This window comes from Sphaeramia orbicularis, chromosome 9, assembly GCF_902148855.1.
Source record: "Sphaeramia orbicularis chromosome 9, fSphaOr1.1, whole genome shotgun sequence".
NCBI classification, from domain to species: Eukaryota; Metazoa; Chordata; class Actinopteri; order Kurtiformes; family Apogonidae; genus Sphaeramia; species Sphaeramia orbicularis.
The window spans coordinates 44825397-44847176 of NC_043965.1; the positions used below are offsets into that span (position 1 = coordinate 44825397).

The 21780-nt window shown below is 36.2% G+C and overlaps 1 protein-coding gene across 1 annotated transcript in view; it reads left to right on the forward strand.

The window, feature by feature from the left end:
* The window catches only part of nsmfb (NMDA receptor synaptonuclear signaling and neuronal migration factor b), a 159302-nt gene that overhangs the window by 67151 nt on the left and 70371 nt on the right, over positions 1–21780 (forward strand). The window contains exon 6 of the mRNA XM_030144610.1: positions 12500–12568. Within this exon, the coding sequence (XP_030000470.1) occupies positions 12500–12568 (69 nt within the window). The remainder of the gene's footprint in view (positions 1–12499; positions 12569–21780) is intronic.

Here is a 21780-nt window from a genome sequence, read left to right on the forward strand (position 1 = left end):
GTTCTGTTCATTGCCTTAGTACATTTACATGGCATTATACATTTAAATGAATGGGAAAAAGATCACTAGCTAGATTCTAACTTGAATGGGAAAATCCATAGACACGCTAACGATTAGCATTTACAGATTCATTTAAGATTTACAACGTCTTTTTATCCAGCAACAAAGGTTCACATCAGAGATATTTTAAACTATTCATTCTTATGACAACATCACATATTTTTTGGCTTATTAGTATTAGTACTTATTAGTGGGCTTACGACTCCTGTGCAATCACTCACAACCGGGAATAAATTGGTGGGGACATAAAATGGAGAAAAGTACCGGTCTCGTTCCATGACATTTTTCATTTTTAAATGTCTTCAGATGGTGGGGTTGAGAGGACACTGTGTTTGTAACACTGCAATGTGGAATTATTTTTATCACCAGAGTACTTCAAGTCTGAAATATCACTTAAAGGCAATACACGCTGTTGATGCCGGCACCCCCCCCCCCCCCCCCCCCTTTTAACTATGTATGCGATTAATCATGATTAATCACAGAAAGCCATGCGATTAATTGCAATTAAAAAATTTTAATCGCTGCCCAGCACTAATAAAAAAGAGAGAGAGAGAGAAAAAAAAGAAAAAAGACACAGTTTATTAGTTTATTATAATTTGTTTGATCCCCATTAGCTGCTGCACACCACAGCAGCTACTCTTCCTGGGGTCATTAACAACATAAAAACAAAGCACCACAATTTCCCACAACTCACTCAACAAACAGGATGTACATACACTCAACACAACAACACAAAAATCAACAACAGCACACAATACAAAACAATTACAATAATAATAATAATAATAATACTAACAACAACAACAGAAAAAAAAAAGAATAAATAAACTAAAAAACTGAAACAATAAGTAAAAACAGCTCCACAACAAGCAAAAAACAAACTTTCTAGATCAGTGGTTCTCAATCTTTTCTCAGCGATGTACCCCCTGTGAAATATTTTTTCAGCCAAGTACCCCCTAACCAGCGCAAAGCATTTTTGGTTGAAAAACATTACTTAAAACAGAGTGCTGTGCCATCAGTATCTGATTGATGGACGTCACTGAAGAAAGTCAGTTTACTGTAAGGAAGTTCAGGTGTTTTTGTAATTATGATGTTTCTAATAAATTTAACTAAAGAATATCTAATTCTGCCTTTTACGTGTAACCAGGCCAGACGGTAGAAGAAGGAAAGGATTAACGTCCCTTAGACCCTCCTTCTCGACAAGGAAAAACTCCCAAAACCCAGTGGGAAAAGAGAAACCTCAGGGAGAGATTTTGCATTCATGTCTAGCGGTTGACTGTATTTACACAATAAGATTTGGATTCAAGAAATATTAGTACATACTTTTTCACAATTATGTCGTGGCTGTTGGATTTACAGCTACAATGTGTAAAATATTCATGTTAATTATCTAAAGGAGTTCATAAATACATATGCACTGTTGACTATGAAGTTGGACTATTTTTGCCTCTTCTAGTGAAATGATTGTGATAATATGATTTATTCCGTAACTGGGACTCAGTGATTAATCATTCATCAAGGTTATAACTGATGTCTATAAATAGGAATAAAGAGAGGAATGTGTCTGAAAGCAAAGTTATTTCAACTTTATGGGCAATATATTGAATTATTTCAGTCAAATTAAGAGAAATCCTTTGTTTAACCCTTTCATACATGAATTCTGAAAAAAGTTTCAAGATTTTTTTTGGATTGATTTTATTACTCAAAATTAGGCTAAAGTTGAAATGCATTTTGAATTATTATTATTATTATTATTATTATTAGTTATTTATTTACTTAATATGGTTTTATTAAGAAGATTTTTGAGCTCTGAGACCTAGGAAAGTACAATTTTTTGTGTTTTTTTTTTTTTTTTTTTAATCAAATAATTGCCTATATTGGATTGGAAACATCATAATGCAACTGTTTTTTCGATGCTTTTTTAAAAAAAAAAGTTACAGAATGTCCTTTGAGGTGAACACTTTTTTTGTTGTTGTTTTTTTGTATAAAGCTGTGAAACTCAAAACTCATAGCTGGGTCTTAGGAGGTTAACTTTATGAGATCACAGAGCAGTCCAAATTATAAAACTAAGATGATACTATTTTTCACTGTATTTCTTAGGGTCTATAGACACTGCCCCCATGTGGTTTGGAGAATATTGCCTTTATGTCCCTGTGGAAAGTGACTTTAAACTATGTGTCCACAAATGTAGACATCATGCATGAAAGGGTTAATCATATTTATTGTAGCTGTGGTTATGGTTAGAGTGGCCTATCAGTGACATCATATCCTCTTTATTAACACTAATGTTCTGTATCACAGTAAGTATATTTATTCTTCTGAATTTGGCCAGTGTCATATATTTCATGGATTTCATTTGGATATTCTTGGCCTTTAGCGCATTTTGTGATTATTTTTTTGGGACTTGGGGCATGCTGATATTATTCTGTCCAGTCTTGTGCGTGTTTTTGGACATGTATACAGCACATTTGGAAAATGAGTGTAATTTGCATATTTTACTGTCATTGTGGCACACAGCTTCATTTATGATGAGTTGGAGTAGAGACAAAGATCCTCTGTGGTAGAGATGCATGAATCTAAAGAAAATGTCAGCAATAGTGTGACTTCAGATACCAGCAATGTTTAGGATATGAGCAGGTGTCAAAAACCTGGCCTTTTCCAGAAGGTGTTTAACTGAACAAAGAGATAAGCTGAGGTCACACAGTGGAACATCTGGCACCAGTGATAAAAACACTGTCTGTAATCATGGTATGAAACAGCTGCACGTGAGCAGGAATATTAATCAGTGACTATTGGAGGAGACACGCCAGAACATTCAGGTTTTTACCCTTAGTTTGGAAAAGAAAAAATCAGAAAAACCAGTTTTCATGGCTGTTGATAATACATTTGTCTCTTAATAAATAAATAAATAAATAGGGAGGTAACGATTACGGTACAATGATAACCGCGGTAAAAATTGCAGACGGTAAGTATTACGGTTTAAATCTAATTATGATAACCGTGTTTGATTACTGCACTTTTAGGGGAAAAAACACCTATGTAAAGATCTGCCTTTATGTCAAATATTTAGTATAGTTTTAATTTATTACAATTTTGATTTTTATACCTAATATTTGAAACCAATATTCACTTTTTAAAGTCTTTGAAAAGGTTGTTAAGCATCTTTGTGTTATTCATGCAATAAATTATATATATTTATCAAGTTGGATTTTATATATTTTTTTGTGTTTTGTTCCCTTTTATGTTGATATAGTAGGTTAAGTGAAAAAATAATAGGCAGATGAAATAGATGAAGTTGTGCTGAAAAAAAAAGATACCAAACATGGGTATAGTAACATTTGTTATATAGTATAGAAAGGCAAAATCAGAAGTATTGAAAAACGACCTAAATAGGCTCAGACCACTAAAGGTTAATACTTGAATGTTTCTGCCAACAGAAGGTACATGTACCAGTTATTTTATTTGTTTGTTTGTTTGTTGTTTTTTAAATACAACTTGGTTAAATTATTTCAGTGTGTGTATAAAGACTTTTTTTTAACATTTGAGCACAATTTCAATAATACTGTGATATAATGATAACCGTGATCATTTTGGTCCCAATAACCGTGATATGAAATTTTCATATCGTTACATCCTATAAATGACATACAGTTGTACAAATTCATAAAATTAAGGTCTATTAAATGGATATTTCCAGTCTTGTTTTTGTTTTTTCAGACTCTTCTGGGAAAATATCGGCCTTTCAGTATTTGCCCATATCCATAATGCGGTCGATATCCTTCTGTCATAACATTTAACAGTAGGTGTGTTCCTTAAAAATCAATTATCCGAAAAAAAAAAAAAATCCAACAAGAGGTGCCAGGCACAACAAGCTCTGCCCCTCGAATGTTCAGATATTTCGCCCATATAAGTAAATGGGAAGATTTTTTAAAAATCATAAAAATTTGAACTTTGACCTACTTTTCCCAAAATGTAATGACATCTAGATATCAAACTGGAAGAAAATCCAAGGCACTCTCTTTAAACATTAAATGCCTTATTAACTTGGCACGGTCTTATCTAGACCCAAAAAACACCCAATAGTTTTTGCTGCTACAGACTGAATTTTTGCCCATTATACATAAATGGGTAAAAACAAAAAAGATTTAAAAATTCATAAAAATTGAAGCTTTGACCTACTTTTCCCAAAATTTAATGACATATATTCTGGGTCACTGGCAATTTATAAACCCAATTTGGTATGAATTCAGTCAACAATTTTCCCTCCACAGGTCCATCTTCAACCCTATTTCTGGGTAATGACACTAGAAAAGTGTCAAACAAACAAACAAACAATGCCCCTTTCTTCCCCTTCGGGGGGCAGGGTAATAATATGACTTTCAGATGTATTCATATTTACCAGAGAGGATCTTTGACTTTACTCCAGCTGGGTAGAAGCAGGACTCATGGGTAAGAACCTGCAAAGATGTAGTCAAACATGCAAAATAGATTTATTTCACAAATGTGTTTTATACATATCCAAAAACTCCTCATAAAACCAGAATAATATCAGCATATCCTACATGTCTTCATCAGAAAATACTCCATTTGGATAAAGGCCTGGTTCAGTCAGTCCCAAATGGATCATCCTATCAAATTCCAAATATTGTCACATTTGGAATAACACTATTAATGTTCATGTAAATATACTCAGTGAAATATATAACAGTATTCTACACATCACTAAAAACCTACTCTTATAATACATTTAGTGCTGGGCAACAATTGAAATTCTTAATTGCAATTAATCGTGTGGATTTCTGTGATTAATCATGATTAATTGCATAGTTATATGGGGGGGGGTTGCCAGCATCAACAGTATGTATTGCCTTTAAGTGATATTTCAGACTTGAAGTACTCCGGTGATGAAAAAAAATTCCACATGTCAGTGCTTACAAACAACTGTGTCCTTCTCAACCCCACCATCTGAAGACATTTAAAATGAAAATGTCCATGGAACAGACCAGTACTTTTCTCCATGTTTATGTCCCCACCAGTTTATTTCCGGTTGTGAGTGATTGACAGGAGTCTTAAGCCCACCCCAAATGCTGTCACTGGTTGAAACGCATGATGACACCGATTGTCAAACCAACCCTGATCAACATCCCCCTCTTCCTGTGACCCATGGTTTACCTACGTGTATTCACAGAGCGAGAGCAACGGACTTTCAAAATAATATGTGATGTTCAGTTGTTCAAAGCAAGCGAAGGGGGCCCTCTAGTGGTCGGAATAAGTTGCACTAATGTATGTTTTGTACTTGTGGTGTTACCGTAGCCAGTTTGGACATAAGAAGGAACTAACTGACACGTTTCTTTCGCTCTGTTTGTATGGCCCGAAAAACGTTTGCCTGTGAGTATTTTATGTTCAGTTGTTGTAAGAATGAATAGTATAAAATATCTCTAATGTGAACCTTTGTTGCTGGATAAAAAGACATTGTAAATCTTAAATTAATCTGTAAATACTAATCGTTAGCATGTCTATGGATTTCCCATTCAAGTTAGCATCGAGCTGGCGATCTTTTTCCCATTCATTTAAATGTATAATGCCCTGTAAATGTACTAAGGCAATGAACAGAACTGAGACATATTTTGTATGTATGTTGCAGTTTTACAGTGAGTCTCAAGTAAAAGATTTGGAGAGAAGTTCTGGGAGTCCGGCTTTTCTTAGGAAACCTGTTGTCTATCTGCCGAGCTAATCACTACACACACACAAGGAGGAGCAGAAGAATATGAGTTATAATAAAACGGCATTAACGTGAGATGCGTTAACGCGGTAATAACACATTAACTTGCCCAGCCCTAAATACATTATGTTGCCTGTAACTATGATGTCTTATAGGTTCATTAGTAATGGTGGTGAAAACAACAACTCCCATAATCCCATGCTGCTTCACATCGTCATCTAGTACTGGGACTCATAGTGTATCGATTGATCATCAGAAATGACAAACTTTGTTGAATTTCACTTGATAAACTGTTTCAATGGGACATGACCAATTAGAGAATGCAACGAAGCTTATACCCAAATAGCTGACGTGTAAAACAGCTTTAAACTATTGGCTGATTCTTACTCAAATGCATCTGTGGAACTGTAGTCAACTTCAGCGGCGTTTCATGCCCACAGGCTTGTACCAGATATTTTGAGAGGGTGCTGATCTTTTGTGCTATAGTGATTCAACCTGAGGAGTTTTATTTGGATCTAAAGTAACCAAACTGTCAGTCACCTGAAACGGACTTTGGAGAAATGAAAACTTTTAATTTCAGACCGTGAGACGTGATAAAGAAATACAGCCACTGAACAACACTGAAAACCCTGATTCTGTTCTTTTAGAAGTGAAGTTTAACCCATGAAGACCCAAACATCTGCTGATCTAAAATGTTCAATAACCGTTGAACTTCTAGTCCTATCAATACATGTGAAGAATTGGTGTAAAATACAGTTTGTCATCTTTTCATGGTCATCAGATATGACCCATTTGGACGTTCAGAGGCTCCGTAGTTACCGTGGAAACACTGTCATCTTCTACAACATTTATTCACCGGTAAAACCCATGGAGTTGGATAGTTGGCAGTGGTTGCAGACACGTTTTTATGTCCAGTTAATGATATATTTTGTTGAAAAAGTAACTTTTTCTTAATTTTTTTCAGATTTGATCCAATAACTTTGAATTTCCCATGAGCTTCTATGTACGACAGTGTAGTAAGGCCACGTAAGAAAATAAAACACTTTTCACTACGAGAAGACAGTCGCAAAATATGGAGATAAAACCCAAAATTTTATGAGAATAAAGTCAAATACAAAAAGAGTCATAATTTTACAAGAAGGAAGTCATAATATTTGGGGAATAAAGTCGTAGTTTAAAAAAAAAAAAATCATAATTTGACGAAAATAATGTTGTACTTTTATGAGATTAAAATTGTAGTATTTTGAAAATAAATTTGCATTAGTGCAATAAAAAGTCATAATTTAGAAATTGCAAGCCTTAAGTTAGTTAAGTAATTTGCTCCAAATCCATTCAGTTCTTACGATAAAACAAACCCGACCATCTGCAAACTGGCTTCAAAGTCCTCAGACTAATGCTAATGTGTTGATGGTGGGCGGGGCTAATAGGCTCAGTATTTCCCTGTGCATAAACCTCAAATGAAAGTAGAACCTCACAAAATGTTCCAAGTTCTCCATTATACGACAAATGGGTACAACTTTATTCTCATAAATTATGATATTTTTCCCACCTGTTTTTGAATTACGACATTATTCTTGTAATGTTATGGCTTTATTCTCAAAATATGACAATTTCATTCTCGTAAAATTATGACTCTTTTTGTATTTGACTTTATTCTCATAAAATAATGGATGTTATCTTGATATTTCATGACTTTATTCTAGTTGTGACAAGTGTTTTTATTTTGTTATGTGCCTCAAATACACCATCTAATGAACATGTACATAATCAATAAATTAAATCTAGAAAAAAAAAAAGATTTTCTCTGAAAAAAAAAAAACAAATGCAGAAGATGATATTATAATAAATAGGTATAAATTTCATTTCATTTATTTTGTTCATGGTTGTGCATTTCATCAGCAGACATTCAATAATCATCAGGTGAACAAACATTTACACACCCATGCTCAAAAAAGGAGGATGAAGAAAATCTTATATATCCTGCCCCCTTCTAAATAATAATAGCCTTAATGGTTAGCTATACACAACCAGCTATAAAGTCATACTGTATAAAGTCAGACAAACCAAACAAAATTCTTCTAAAGATAATAAAAAATGAATGCAAAAGCAAGTGCAAAATTGCATATCCAGGAAGTACAAAACAAACAAAACATAGGTAAATATTAGGGCAGGGCAAGTTAATGCATTATTACCGTGTTAACGCATTCATTAAATAACGCCGACAATTTTTTTAAATCTCACGTTAATGCCGTTTTATTCTAACTGATATTATTCTGCCCCTGCTTGTGTGTGTGTAGCATTAGCTCGGCAGATAGACAACAGGTTTCCTAAGAAAAGCCAGACGCCCAAAACTTGTCTCCAAATATTTTACTTGAGACTCACTGTAAAACTGCAACATACATACAAAAAATGTCTCAGCTCTGTTCATTGCCTTAGTATATTTACAGGGCATTATACATCTAAATGAATGGGAAAAAGATCGCTAGCTTGATGCTAACTTGAATGGGAAAATCCATAGACATGCTAACGATTAGCATTTACAGATTAATTTAAGATTTACAATGTCTTTCATCCAGCAACAAAGGTTCACATCAGAGATATTTTATACTATTCATTCTTACAACAACTGAACATAAAATACTCACAGGCAAATGTTTTTCGGGCCATACAAACAGAGTGAAGGAAACTTATGTCCGAACTGGCTATGGTAACACCGCAAGGACAAAACATACGTTAGTGTGACTTATTCTGACCACTAGAGGGCCCCCTTTGCTTGCTTTGAACAACTAAATATCACATATTATTGGGCTTATTAGTATTAGTACTTATTAGTGGGCTTAAGACTCCTGTCAATCACTCACAACCGGAAATAAACTGGTGGGAACATAAACATGGAGAAAAGTATCGGTCTTTTCCATGGACATTTTCATTTTAAATGTCTTCAGATGGTGGGGTTGAGAAGGACACAGTTGTTTGTAAGCACTGACATGTGGAATTATTTTTTTATCACCAGAGTACTTTGAGTCTGAAATATCACTTAAAGGCAATACACGCTGTTGATGCCGGCAAACCCCCATATAACTCTGTGATTAATCACAGAAATGCACGCGATTAATTGCGATTAAAAATTTTAATCGCTGCCCAGCACTAGTAAATATATACCTGACGAAATGGTGCAAAACAATTACGATACCAGACCAAAATAAGCCAATAAGTATGTCACAAGATGCAAAACAAATATGAAGCAAAATGTAAAAACTTAGAACTGTTCATTTAATTTCATTGTTCTGTCTATACAGTTTTTTCAGTTGGAATATATTTTTGCAGTCCTCTCTTGGGAAAGACAAAAAAATAATTTGGTAGTTGAAAACATCGGGTCTTTAAGTGTTACCATCCCAGTAGCTGTAAATAAACATCTTTGACAGATGAGGTTATCTCCAAAGTTAAGTAGGAAAGTTGTTGGATCACTTCATGGTACAAAACCAGAGGAGGGCAGATTGGCAGATTGTGGAAAGAATGTCAGGAGGAAGGAAAAGTCACCTTTGTCTATTTCAAGTAGAAGGAATGGAAAGTGATAGAATGTGTATAGAAACTGATGTAAGAGCAGTGCAGAAACAGTGCAACACATCCGTCTGTGTGATACACAGCGTACGGACTCAGACGTCCGTCATCTCCGAGCTCATCAGCTGTCTGACTGTTTGTCAGTCAAAAGCGAAGGGCTGGACATGACTTAATTTCTGACATATAGTGTCACAGATGATTGTCATTACGAGTGACATCCTGTCAGAGCCATTACCGTCCCCTGTGGGAAAGACGTCCTCACATTGACCAATGGACAGAAGAGCCGCCATGACAGGAAAACTGCAAACAATGATGCAACTGAAACGATTTAGAATCATTTATACAATAAAGTTATGTTGAATACTTAAAGATGATGCATGTAATCTTAACCCTTTCATGCATGACGTCCATATTTGTGGACACATAGTTTAATCTCACTTTCCAAAGGGTTTTTAAGGCAATACTCTCCAAACCACATGTGGGGAGTCTCTATAGACCATAAGCAATACAGTGAAAAAAAAGGATCATCTTAGTTTTAGAATTTGGACTGCTTTGTGATTTCATAAAATGTGGCCGCCCTTGGCAACAATCTAAGGAAACTCTGAGGAAACTCTCTGGAATGAGCTTCTGAGGGCATGGAATGGCATTGGGGTTGAAACACTCAGAAAATACATTGACACAGTGCCAGAAAGATGCACTGCTGTGCTTGTTGCCAAGGGGGGCCATACTAAATATTAGAGTAAAATGTTTTTTTAAAAAAATAAATAAATAAAGGACTGGACTGATAAATTTGTAGGTGAAATATTCTCAGTACCTTTGCCTTTACCTTTTGCAATAGCAAAAAAGTGAAATTCAGGCTCTGGGAAAAAAAAAATAAACCACCAGCTTCTTAAGATTTGACAAGTGTTATAATATTTTTGCACAACACTGTATAAAAAAGCACAAAATCCAGTCAGTCAACTTTGCTAAAAGTGCCCACGAGATGAAGATAAAGTGCATCAGACCAAACATCTGCAGCCACATGTCTCTGTCTCTAAGTCATACAACATCCTCTTGAAAGTGTCCAGTGAAACCAGATGTGTAAGTTTCAGGTTTTTTTGTAGTTTATTCCGAGTGAAGGCCTTTTTCCTCTGCTCAGTTGTAACTTTAGGAACAGACAAAAAGAAAAGCTCCTGAGAATGAAGATTATAGAGGGTATGCACATACGTCACTTCCCCCCCAGGCCACGCCCCTCTAAATCAGACTGAGTGGCAAAAACCAACCTGCTCAACATGACGGAGTACAGCGGTAAACACAGTGAGACCAGGAAAATGTGAAATATGAAATTAAATTAAGGACAATTGGACTGGACATGGATCTGTACGAGCTACCAAAGAACAAGTGGTCCATGAACACTGACATGTGGACAGAAATGGAGTATCCTGGCATCCAGGGTGGAGGGGATCATCGCTATTTTTACCTGAAACAAATATACATGGTTTCATCATCACTGACAACCAGGGTCCAAAACTAGGACCCAGAACCAGCTGATCCACAGTGCATTTACAGTAGACACATGATCTACTGGGACTGAGGAGATTTACTGAGTCTAGTTCAGATCAAGTACTTTATACAACACAGATACTACTGCTGTGGACCAGCAGGGTACGACTGTATTCTTGTAAATTATGATATTTTTCCCACCTGTTTTTAAATTACGACATTATTCATGTAATATTATGGCTTTATTGTCGGAATATGACGACTTTTATCTCATAAACGAATGACATTTTTGTTAAATTACGTTTTGTTTTGTTTTTTTATAACTACGACTTTATTCTCATAACATTGTGATTCCTTTTGTATTTGACTTTATTATCATAAAATTATGGGTTTTATATCAATATTTTATGAGTTCATAGTTGTAGTGACATGTGCTTTTATTTTCTTATGTGGCCCTAATACTTTGTCGTAGCTTTATTCTCCAGTTCCCTGTGTTTGAAAAACTGGGTTAGCCTCAGTTTCAGTCAGTTTCCTAATCAAGTAGGAGCGCAAGGTTCAGAATCACAAAATGAAGACAAAAACCATGAAAGATCTGATCATGAAACCAAGAGCTTTACTAAGAAATAACGTTAGCCAAAAAAATACGTCATTTAAGGTCTGATTTGACCCAAAAATACAGCATAAATTAATGTTACCTGACACCAAACGGGATCCACAGATCTAGGTTTGGTTTCCTGGATTTGTGGATCCATCTACATCTCTTTTCTTTGTCTTTCGGTGTCTGTAAAACGATAGCTCCGACTGCTTTTCAAACCTGTTCATACAATCAATCACTCAACAGCTCTTCCCCATTTTTTATTCAATATTGTTCTTAAGTTTAGACAGTATTGAAGCCAACGCTGTCACTCATCTCCCTCTTTCTGCCACTCAGTGGGCGGAACCACGGCGACTTCCGCTAGCGGTGACGTCACATGCATACCCTCTATAAGTGTCTGTGGTTCTCTGACTGATGTAGGTCAGAAGGTAGGATGGGAGCAGACCTAGAATAGACTTATACATTCAAATACGTTTATGAAAGGTTAAAATTAATGTGGAGTACACTACAAAAACAGGTCTACGCCTTTAAGGGTTAAACCTGCAGAAAACCTGTGTACAGATGGATAGAGGCGTCAAACAGGCAGGGTGCAGTATTTTCTCTTGTGTCTTTTCCTGACCCCCACCTTGCATTGTGCCCCTAGTGTGTATGTGTGTGTACTACGTGCAGATTTACACCATTTCCCACAGTGTCTGGTGGATTAAACATCCATGTGCTGCTAACACTAAACCCTTAGCAAGGCTGAATAAACCCCTCACTAACTCCTTTATGGACCACTAACCCTTTACATTAAATCCTCTATTGTTGCTCTACCCCACCCTGACTAAAACGTTGTCTTCATGCCCGAACCCAACTGAACCCATAGGGCTTAAATCAGAAGTTAAACATTGTGACTTTTCCAAAAACTTAACACAAACACTTTATAAAAACCTCTGTAATAAATGATTTCACACGTAGATTAGCTCTGTAACGTGTATTTAACCCTTTGGTCAGTTTGGGTTCAGACACAGCTCTAAGAAACGCACATAAAAGATTCTATTTCATTTCCAAATCGGCTTAACACTTTGACATCCTGGCAGGGCGTTCCGAGGCATTGCTGAGAGAAAGAGACGGAAAAGAGAGCAGGAGGCAGCCACCATGATGGAGAGGTACCGTGTCCTGGCTGTCCTGTCCCGTCCTGTGTGGTGCCAGAACATCCATGTTACAGACCCCACCCCCAACCCAGTCTCATATCAAAATGTGAAATAGCTACGTTTATCCACAGTGTAAAATGTATCAGTTTCATAATTAGAGCCTGAAAATTGTAAAATGTTCATGTTTTTTTATCCCATTCTTTTCCACTGGCCTGCAGACGGGTCACGTGACCACTTGCAGCTAGGCTTCTCAAAATAAGAACATGGCGGTCACTCCTTTCATTCTCAGTGGAAAATGTAGTATTTCAAGATAGTTTGGACATAAAAAAGCATTTTGGTGATATTTCTAGCGAGAAATATACATTGAAATTTCACAATATTCGTTCAGTTCTTGTAAATGATCTTTGGTGTGTTTGTTATTATGATGAATATTTCACGAAAAAAGAAAAAAAAAAAGAAAAAAAGGGAAGAAAAAAAAAAGAATATTTCGTGTCTCGGCATCGTAATAACAAAAAAACTAAAGATAATTTACAAGACCTGAACGAATATTGTGAAATTTCAATGTATATTTCTCGCTAGAAATATCACCAAAATGCTTTTTCATGTCCAAACTATCTTGAAATACTACATTTTCCACTGAGAATGAAAGGAGTGACCACCATGTTTTTATTTTGAGGAGCCTAGCTGCAAGCGGTCACGTGACCCGTCTGCTGGCCAGTGGAAAAGAATGGGATAAAAAAACGTGAACATCTTACAATGTTCAGGCCCTAATTGTGAAACTGATACATTTTGTACTGTGGATAAACGTAGCTATTTCACATTTTGATATGAGACTGGGTTGCCACCCCCCACGTTGTAGCCCCTCCCCCTGACTCAACAAAGCAATGATCCTAATAATATGACCCTGAAACTCACCTGTAGGCTATACTGTAGAAGCCAATAATGTAATAACAACCTGTAACGTAATAATGACCAATAATGTAATAAATTTGTCATTTTAAAATGTAATAGGCCAAAAACGTGATATCTTGCCAATAACATAATAAAAGTCCTGAACCAATAATGTAATAGCTTTTGGCCAATAATGTTATAACTTATTACATTATTGGCTCAGTTATTACATTTGCAAAGATTTTTTTTTAACCAGGCCAATAACGTAATAACCAGTCAATAAGTTATAATGTTATTGGCCAAAAGTTATTACATTATCGGTTCAGGACTTTATTACGTTGCTGAGAGCGTCTCATTTTTGGGATTTCTTTTCTGATCAAGCTCTTAATTTGACCAGTTAATCTGTTATATATTAGTAACTCCCCAAAAAATTTCGACCCAATCCGTAAAGTTTTAGACCCTCCCCCTACCACCATCTTTAGGGTGCTCATCTGCCGAGTGCAGAAAACCGATTTTCCAATGGAAAATCATGCATTTATCGGTTAGTTCTGTCATATTTGCTCATGCAAATGTCATATTAAAGGTTTTGGGGATGCTACTGTCATTTATGAAGGTCTCAAATCATGTACAGGTCAAGGTCACATGATTTTAGACATGGTCAAGGTCATTTGACACTGAAAAATGCACAGCAAAAATTGGAGAGTTGAAATTTCAGGGTTAAACATTTGAGAGTCAATTTTCACTCTCAAAGTGTAGTTTTAACTCACTGTGAGTTAAATGTCATTCGGAGTTGGGGTTAATGGTAAGAGTTAGACAAGCCTATGGAAATTAACTCAGGAGAAGTGTTGTTTTGTGTCTCTCCATAGTTAATTTGCCTGGCCCCTGCATTTCAAACCGGGTGAACCTGTGCAATTTCTATCAGACTGTCACTGTCAGAGAAAAAAGAGGAAAAATACATTTTCTAAAAAAAAAAAATGCATCAGCTTTCTTTGAATCATCCTGTTCACACTGAATTTTAAGTCATTTTTAATGGATTCACTTTTTTTATTATTAAAATTAACACTACTTTCAGAGTGAAAATTAAGTAAAATGAGTGTCATTTTTGTTACTTTCATGGTGTTAATTTAACTCTGAGTTAAAGGAGAAACTCTGACAGTGTAAATAATAAATCCATATGGGTTCACTTAACCCAGGTCAGTGAGATTATGAAGGGTGGCTGTGGCTCAGGTGGTAGAGCGAGTCGTCCAATGACCAAAGGGTCAGCAGTTCAAATCTGGGCTCCAACTATCCACGTGTCAAAGTTGCCTGCTGGCCGCTGGTGTGTGTGTGGTGTGTGTGTGTGTGTGTGTGTGTGTGTGTGTGTGTGTGTGTGTGTGTGTGTGTGTGTGTGTGTGTGTGTGTGTGTGTGTGTGTGTGTGTGTGTGTGTAATTGTAAAGCGCTTTAGGCACCATGAAGGCGTAGAAAATGTGTTGTATAAGTTCAGTCCATTTGCCATTTATGAACTCTTGTGAGTGTTGGTAGTTAAATCAGTCAGTGTTAAGTTAACTCAGGTTTCTGAGTTAAAAAGGCAACTCTGGCATAGTGTTAAATAATTAACTCCAATGAAAAGGTTAATTTAACTCTGTAAAGTGTGGACCTATATAAACTCTGAAAAAGAGTTAAAATCAACTCTGTGGGAGTTGATTCAACTCTCCAATTTTTGCTGTGTGGGTAAAATCAGACATCTTTGCTGATTTCTCTCTTGCCTAGTCTTATTTCAAAGATCTGCGCTCAGGGCTTTCACTAGAGAACATTTGATCCTAGATTACCCATCTGGTACCCTCCCTTTTCTTCAGTTCAGCAGGTACCACATTTCTTTTTCCAGACAAGGGTGGGTGGCTGTGGCTCAGTTGGTAGAACAGGCCATCCAATGACCAAAGGGTTGGTGGTTTGAATCCTGGCATGCAACTGACATGTAAAATTGGCTTGGTAATGTTTTAAAGTTTCAGCCAGTTCTTTAAGTCAGTTTCTGTTTAACTGGTGCATGACCTGCAGTGGACTGAGCTTTATTGGCCAAGTTTGTGAACACAAACAAGGAATGTGACTTCCGTTTAACTTTAGCTTTCAAGTATTCTGGGCAAGGCAAGGCACGGCACATTTATTTGTATAGCACCATTCCTACACAAGGCAATTCAAAGTGCTTTCCAAAGGCATAGAAACACATAAAATTCCATTGGACAATAGCAGAATAAAATATTAAACAAAAGGGAAGTGCAGAAAAGATGCTCCATTCCTTACTTGTGCCCCTGGGGACTGAAAGAATCCCAGAAGCTCAACCATTTGTCTAGAATTAATATGTAAATAAAAGTATAGAATAAAGAATTTGAATTTTTCACCAAAAATTACAAATAGTGACCAAACAGACCAAAACAGTAAACAGAACAAACACTGATACTGTGCAGTATAAAAGGACAATAATGTAATCCAGGATAAGTGCAAATATACATGAGGTATACGAGGGGGCCTCCAAAAGTTTATGGAAAGAAGATAGCTGGAAAAATACGGTTTAATTCATGATGTTTGTTTTTCAACATCTGAAGATTTATCTAGGTCAATACCAGTTTAAACCATGTCAAAGCTACGTTCTTTTTTCACAAACTTTTTGAAGCCCCTTTGTATACTCTCTGGAAAGAAACTCCCCTTGAATCTGTTAGTTTTTACCCCCCGGCCAACTTCAGGCTGAAGGGGTATTGTAATCGTTTTGTCGTCTGTCTGTCCGTCTGTCTGTCTGTCTGTCCATTTAATGTCATAATCACATTATCTGAAGAATGCATTAACATATCTGCACCACATTTATACTGTGGATGCATCTTGGCATGGAGCAGAAGAATACTGAAAATAGGTGACGTTGGCCTACTTTTTCAAGGTCAAATGGCCTTGTGCAGTTATAATATCTGAGAACTCTCAAATAAAAATATGTATTAATAAGTTTAACACAGAGACAATCTAACCTTAATTATAGGGCAGTAACTTTCTACTTATATTTTAAACAAACAATAGCTGATAAATGATCTCCAGCACATGCACTTTACCACGTTGCACATATCAAAGTTTTACTTGAACTCTGTATAAATTATTTACATTTCAGTATTCTTTTATCTCACTAAATTTTTAGGAATTGTGTGTTTCTGTGTTGTGTTTGTTGTATGAGTGACGTCTGAGATGATTTTCTGTCATGACAGACAATAAAGCCTCTCTGATTCTGATTCTGAACTGAATCTTACACTATATTTGGCCGAGGGATATTAAAGGTGTGCATGTAAAGAATACACTTCCACAACCAACACTTAAGGAAACTTAAGTTTAGAACTGAATTCATCTTCATGACAGACTAAAGCCTCTGCATCTGCTATGTCCAGTCTTATCTGCAGTGTCCACAGGTTGGACCAGAGGGGATTTCTCATAGACTGTAAGGGAAGCTCGGCTTCCACTAAAATTACCAAAATTAAATGGTTAAATATGTACGGTTGTGTTGACATTTCATTGACTACAAATGTGTTAGAACATGTTCATCTCACAGACGAGTTCGTTCAGAATCAGCTTTATCACAAATCAACAGACTCGATGTTGTTCACTTCTCATACATTCCCGTTGCGCTGTTTTCTCATTCGATCTCTGCTCAGTGCATTTGTCCGTAGACGCTCAGCGTCCATGCACTTCAATGGGACTGAGTGGAACAGTTTTTTTCATTGCCTTAAAACTGGACAGTAATTGGATAAATGCCACCATGTTGTCCCGCCCCTGGACGCTCTAGGGGCTCCCCTTTTTTCAATTTAACATAATTTCAATGTTTTCTTGTTTAGTTGGTACAATAAAGTCACTGACCATTTTCTGAAAAAAGGAAAAGAGGGACGAATTTATGTTTAAATAACTTGACTTTTTTTTTTATGTAAGCCGACAGTGAGCTTCCCCTGTCTGAAAGACGTGCAGCTGCCACTGGGATGGACACTACTAACTGTAGTTTGTCTGAGTGTTTGGACCAGTTATTTTTGCAAGGTATTTTCTAAAACTGGGGGTTGTGTCAACAGAAGTTTTAAAAACCAAAGGAAGAAGATATCTGTTTAGTAACAGATTGTGGATGGGACATAAATCATCTCTCCCTTATCTTTACTTCAAAGAGAATAAAACATTTCACACCTGCTTTTAAAGCCTTCCTCAATAATTATAACCAAAAACAAAATCTGCCACTAGAATAGATCCAATCCTGCCATCACAATCCTCTTTGAGAAACTAGATTTTATCTCCAGCAGCCATAAAAACACACAAAAAGCAGTCGTCGTTATACCCTGCAGGGTTTCCTGGATTCACCGCTGCGCACTATTGCTGAAGATTTACTTCACTTCCACACAAGAAACAAAACATCTCTCACAGTCCTGATTCAAAGCGCTGTTACCGTACGTGACCGTCACGGGCCTTACAACAGTGGCCTGCCGTGAATCCTGGAGGCTCGGGGTGACAGGTTTAATCAGTGTTTCTCACTAAACACTGAAGTGTAAAAGGGACGTTCATCAATACGGGGCCATAGCTCAGCTCTGTAGCTCGCACTCAAACCGGAGGAATCAATCAATATCTAGTAATAGACCTCACATCCACCAAGGTTGAAACTTGCCATTCATTGTCTGGATCTGCGTGTCGGTGTGTGTTCCTAACGTCAGAATACAATGCTGTAAATAGATACTGTCCACTGAGCTCGTTTATCTGGACAGCGCTCGGAAAGGTCACGGCCGAGGTATTACCGGAGGTATTAGTGGTACAGCTGCACATTTATGCACACATACTGATATGAGACTGACTGCGAGCCCTGGTGTGCGAGTGTTGGTGATTCTTAAAGCTGTTGTCAGACAAAAAGCAGCGCTGGATGACTGATGGATCCCCCTCTCCTCTGAGTCATCAGCTATTTTAGGCTCGGCATTCACGACTCCTGCAATCAGCTCTGACATGTCAACGGTGTTTTTTTGGAACCAGGAACACGGAATAGAAAATAGCTTGAGACTTTTTTTAAAAAATCATGTGGGAGGGTGCGTGCACATCATTTTGACACTTTCTCAGTTAAGATTATATGATCTCACCAGGTTTCATTTACAGGCCCATTTATACTCACTTTGTGTACATGAATAGGTACATCCATTTCAAACAGTGTCAAGGTCACTGCCTTCATACTTAGATGTGTTCAGTGCGTTGAATCAAGGTTATAATAGTTTTGGATTTTTAATTATAGTTTAGTTTTATTTAGTTTTGACTTTTTTTCTCTAATTCAGTTAGTTTTAATTAGTTTGTAGAGCAGGTTTGCTAGTTTTTATTAGTTGTCATTTTTCTGAATGCTTAGTTTTAGTTTAGTTTAGTTTAGTTTAGTTTAGTTTAGTTTAGTTTTAGTATTAGTTTCAGTTTTTTCATATATTTTTATCTTCCTCGCCATTCTACTCAAAGAAATAAGTGAGGTTACCCTGGACACTTTATTTGGGGATCAGGTTAGGGCGGCTCTGACTGAGCACAGACACAAACATATGTACAGTACGATGTATAAATTCCCTATAGCAGGTTGGAAGGGGTAAGGTAGGTGGGGGTGTGATTCATACACAACGCCATTTACGTGAAAACGAAACAAACTTTCCATACTTTCGCCGTTGTCCTCCTGACTTCTATACCTCTTATATCGCTGATCTTAGACAAAATTTTCACATGTTCTATCCTATATCAACATTGACAAAGACGAAAACTAAAGGAATTTATACATAATTTTCATACGTTTTAGTTAGTTTTGTTAGCACACAATACAGTTTCAGTTTAGGGATGTAACGATTACCGGTATAATGATAAACCATGGTAAAATTGCCAACAGTTAGTATTACCGTTTAAATTCTAATTGTCATGATAACCGTGTTTGATTCCCGCACTTTTCCAGAGAAAACGCCTATATAAGGATCTGCTTTTATGTCAGCTATTTGAGTATAGTTTTAATTTATTACAATTTTAATTTTATATACCTAATATTTGGAACCAATATTCACTTTTAAAGTCTTTGAAAAGGTACATTAAGCATCTTTGTGTTATTTATGCAATAAATTATATACATTTTTCAAATCAGATTTATGTATTTTTTTGTGTCTTCTGGCCTTAAAGTGAAAATAATAGGCAGTTGATATAAATGAAGTTGTGCTGAAAAAGAAAAGATACCAACCATGGGTATAGTAAACATTTGTTTATATAGTATATAAAGGCAAAATCAAAAGGACTGAAAAATGGCCAAAATAGGCTCAGACCACTAAGGGTTAATATTTGAATGTTTCTACCAACAGAAAGTGCATTGTGCCAATTATTTTATTTGTTTGTTTTGTTGTTGTTGTTGTTGTTGTTGTTTTTTTCAAAATACAACTTGGTTAAATTATTTCAGTGTGTGTATTGTACTTTTTGAACATTTTGAGCACAGTTTCAACAATACCACGATAATAATGATAACCGTGATAATTTTGGTCACAATAACCGTGATATGAAATTTTCATATCGTTACCTCCTTATTTCAGTTAGTTATCATTTTTTTCTTTTAATTTGAGTTTTTATTTATGTCAGTTAACGAAAATGTTTCTTCAATTTTAGTTTTAGTCATTTCGTTCATTTTCGTTTATGATAATAACCTTGGTTAGAATGAGCATTTCTCAAGTAATCCACCAGAGGGTGTCATTCGTAATTAACGTACTGACTAAATACCACAAAGAAGAGTAAAGTTTTTGAGAAAAACAAGAAGCAAGTCAATAACAAACATGGCGACGACAGAGGAGGTATTACTAATGTGGATAAAAATGTTGATATGGAGAAGGGTCAGTACCAGACCGGTTCCAGCTTGGTCACCCACATGCACAAAACTATGTCACAACTTGCGTTCCAACTTACGACACATATGATCTTCAAAAAGTTTTCTGATATAGAAATAATTATTAATAATTATTTTATTAATTAATTATGTATTGAGAATAGTAAACAATATAACAAGAAATTCTAAAAACGTGTAAAAGTTATTTTACACGTCTACAGTTTAGACAAAAACTAATTCTGCCAGATTTAGATTGGTGTGCACATCTGCAAGACAATCTGCCCATCTTGGATTTGGTAAGTCTACTCGGACAAAAAGTGCCAGAGACGTTTTTCTAGAATACTATAGCTTTATTATTGTCATTCAGAAACACACGAGGGAGGGCTGAAAAGTTCATAGCCTGACTCGGAAGGAGAAATTACACCGCTACTATTTTTGAATATCTCTTTATTCTCTCACAGGTGCATTTTGAGAATTGAACTAATTATACAAGGCAGAGTGTTTGACAAAAATGACCGCTGTTGCAAAATCTTTTGTGATTTATTTGAGTTTAACTGGGCAGCAAGTGGACACAGTGGGTTACATACAAAACCTGGAATGAGACTGAGATTCATGAAAAGCCCACGTCTGGATTAGAAAAACCACTAGGATCATCAAATTTAGCACAGTGACTTTATTTATAGTAGTATATAAGACCAGTTACAGCCATGTTTTCCAGATCAAATGCATTGACACCTAAGTAGTTTTTCATGTCCCAATTTTGGTCCTATTTTTGGCCCCAATATTTGATTAAAAATTCATAAATTTTGGGATGGCTCAGAGCAAGAGTATTTTTTTTTTTTTCATTTATCTGAGGCCATCATTAGGTACATCCTGAGGGGAAATATGTGTACATTTCTCTTTTTTGGGGGGGGTCTAAAAAAGCTAGCAAAGTGCCAGGTACCAAAATGAACCCAATTTCATAGAAGCACCCAAATGCACAAATAAATGTACCAAAGACTAATAAAAGTGGGTTTAGCAAAATAGGACTTCTTTAAGTTCTAAATGTTTCATACAGATTCTAGTGTTTAGTTTTGTCACAGGTTTATCTATGGGCACATATTTGTGTGATGAAGGAGATGACTTTTAAAACACATTTATCTGAGGATTTCAAAATGTTACAGAAGATAAAACTGAGGCTGAAGGTAATGGGAACAGCCACAGAAAGCATTATGTAACAGTTTTCTGTGTTGAATATCCCTGTGACAAGTAAACTGATCTAATTTCATGCTTTACAGATAAACTACAAAATCAAAGATAAGTGACAAAATCTGTCACGTCGGGCCCAGTTCCACTGCACTTTGCTTCCACTCAGGACAAACCCTGATGAATAATTAAAAAGCTTCTGCAAAATTTTCCACTTTGCTACCACTTAGAGCTGTTTTTCTATTCACTTTCCTGTCCTTTCATTTTCTGTTCTTATTCTGTCGTGCTCCCACTCTTTCTCCC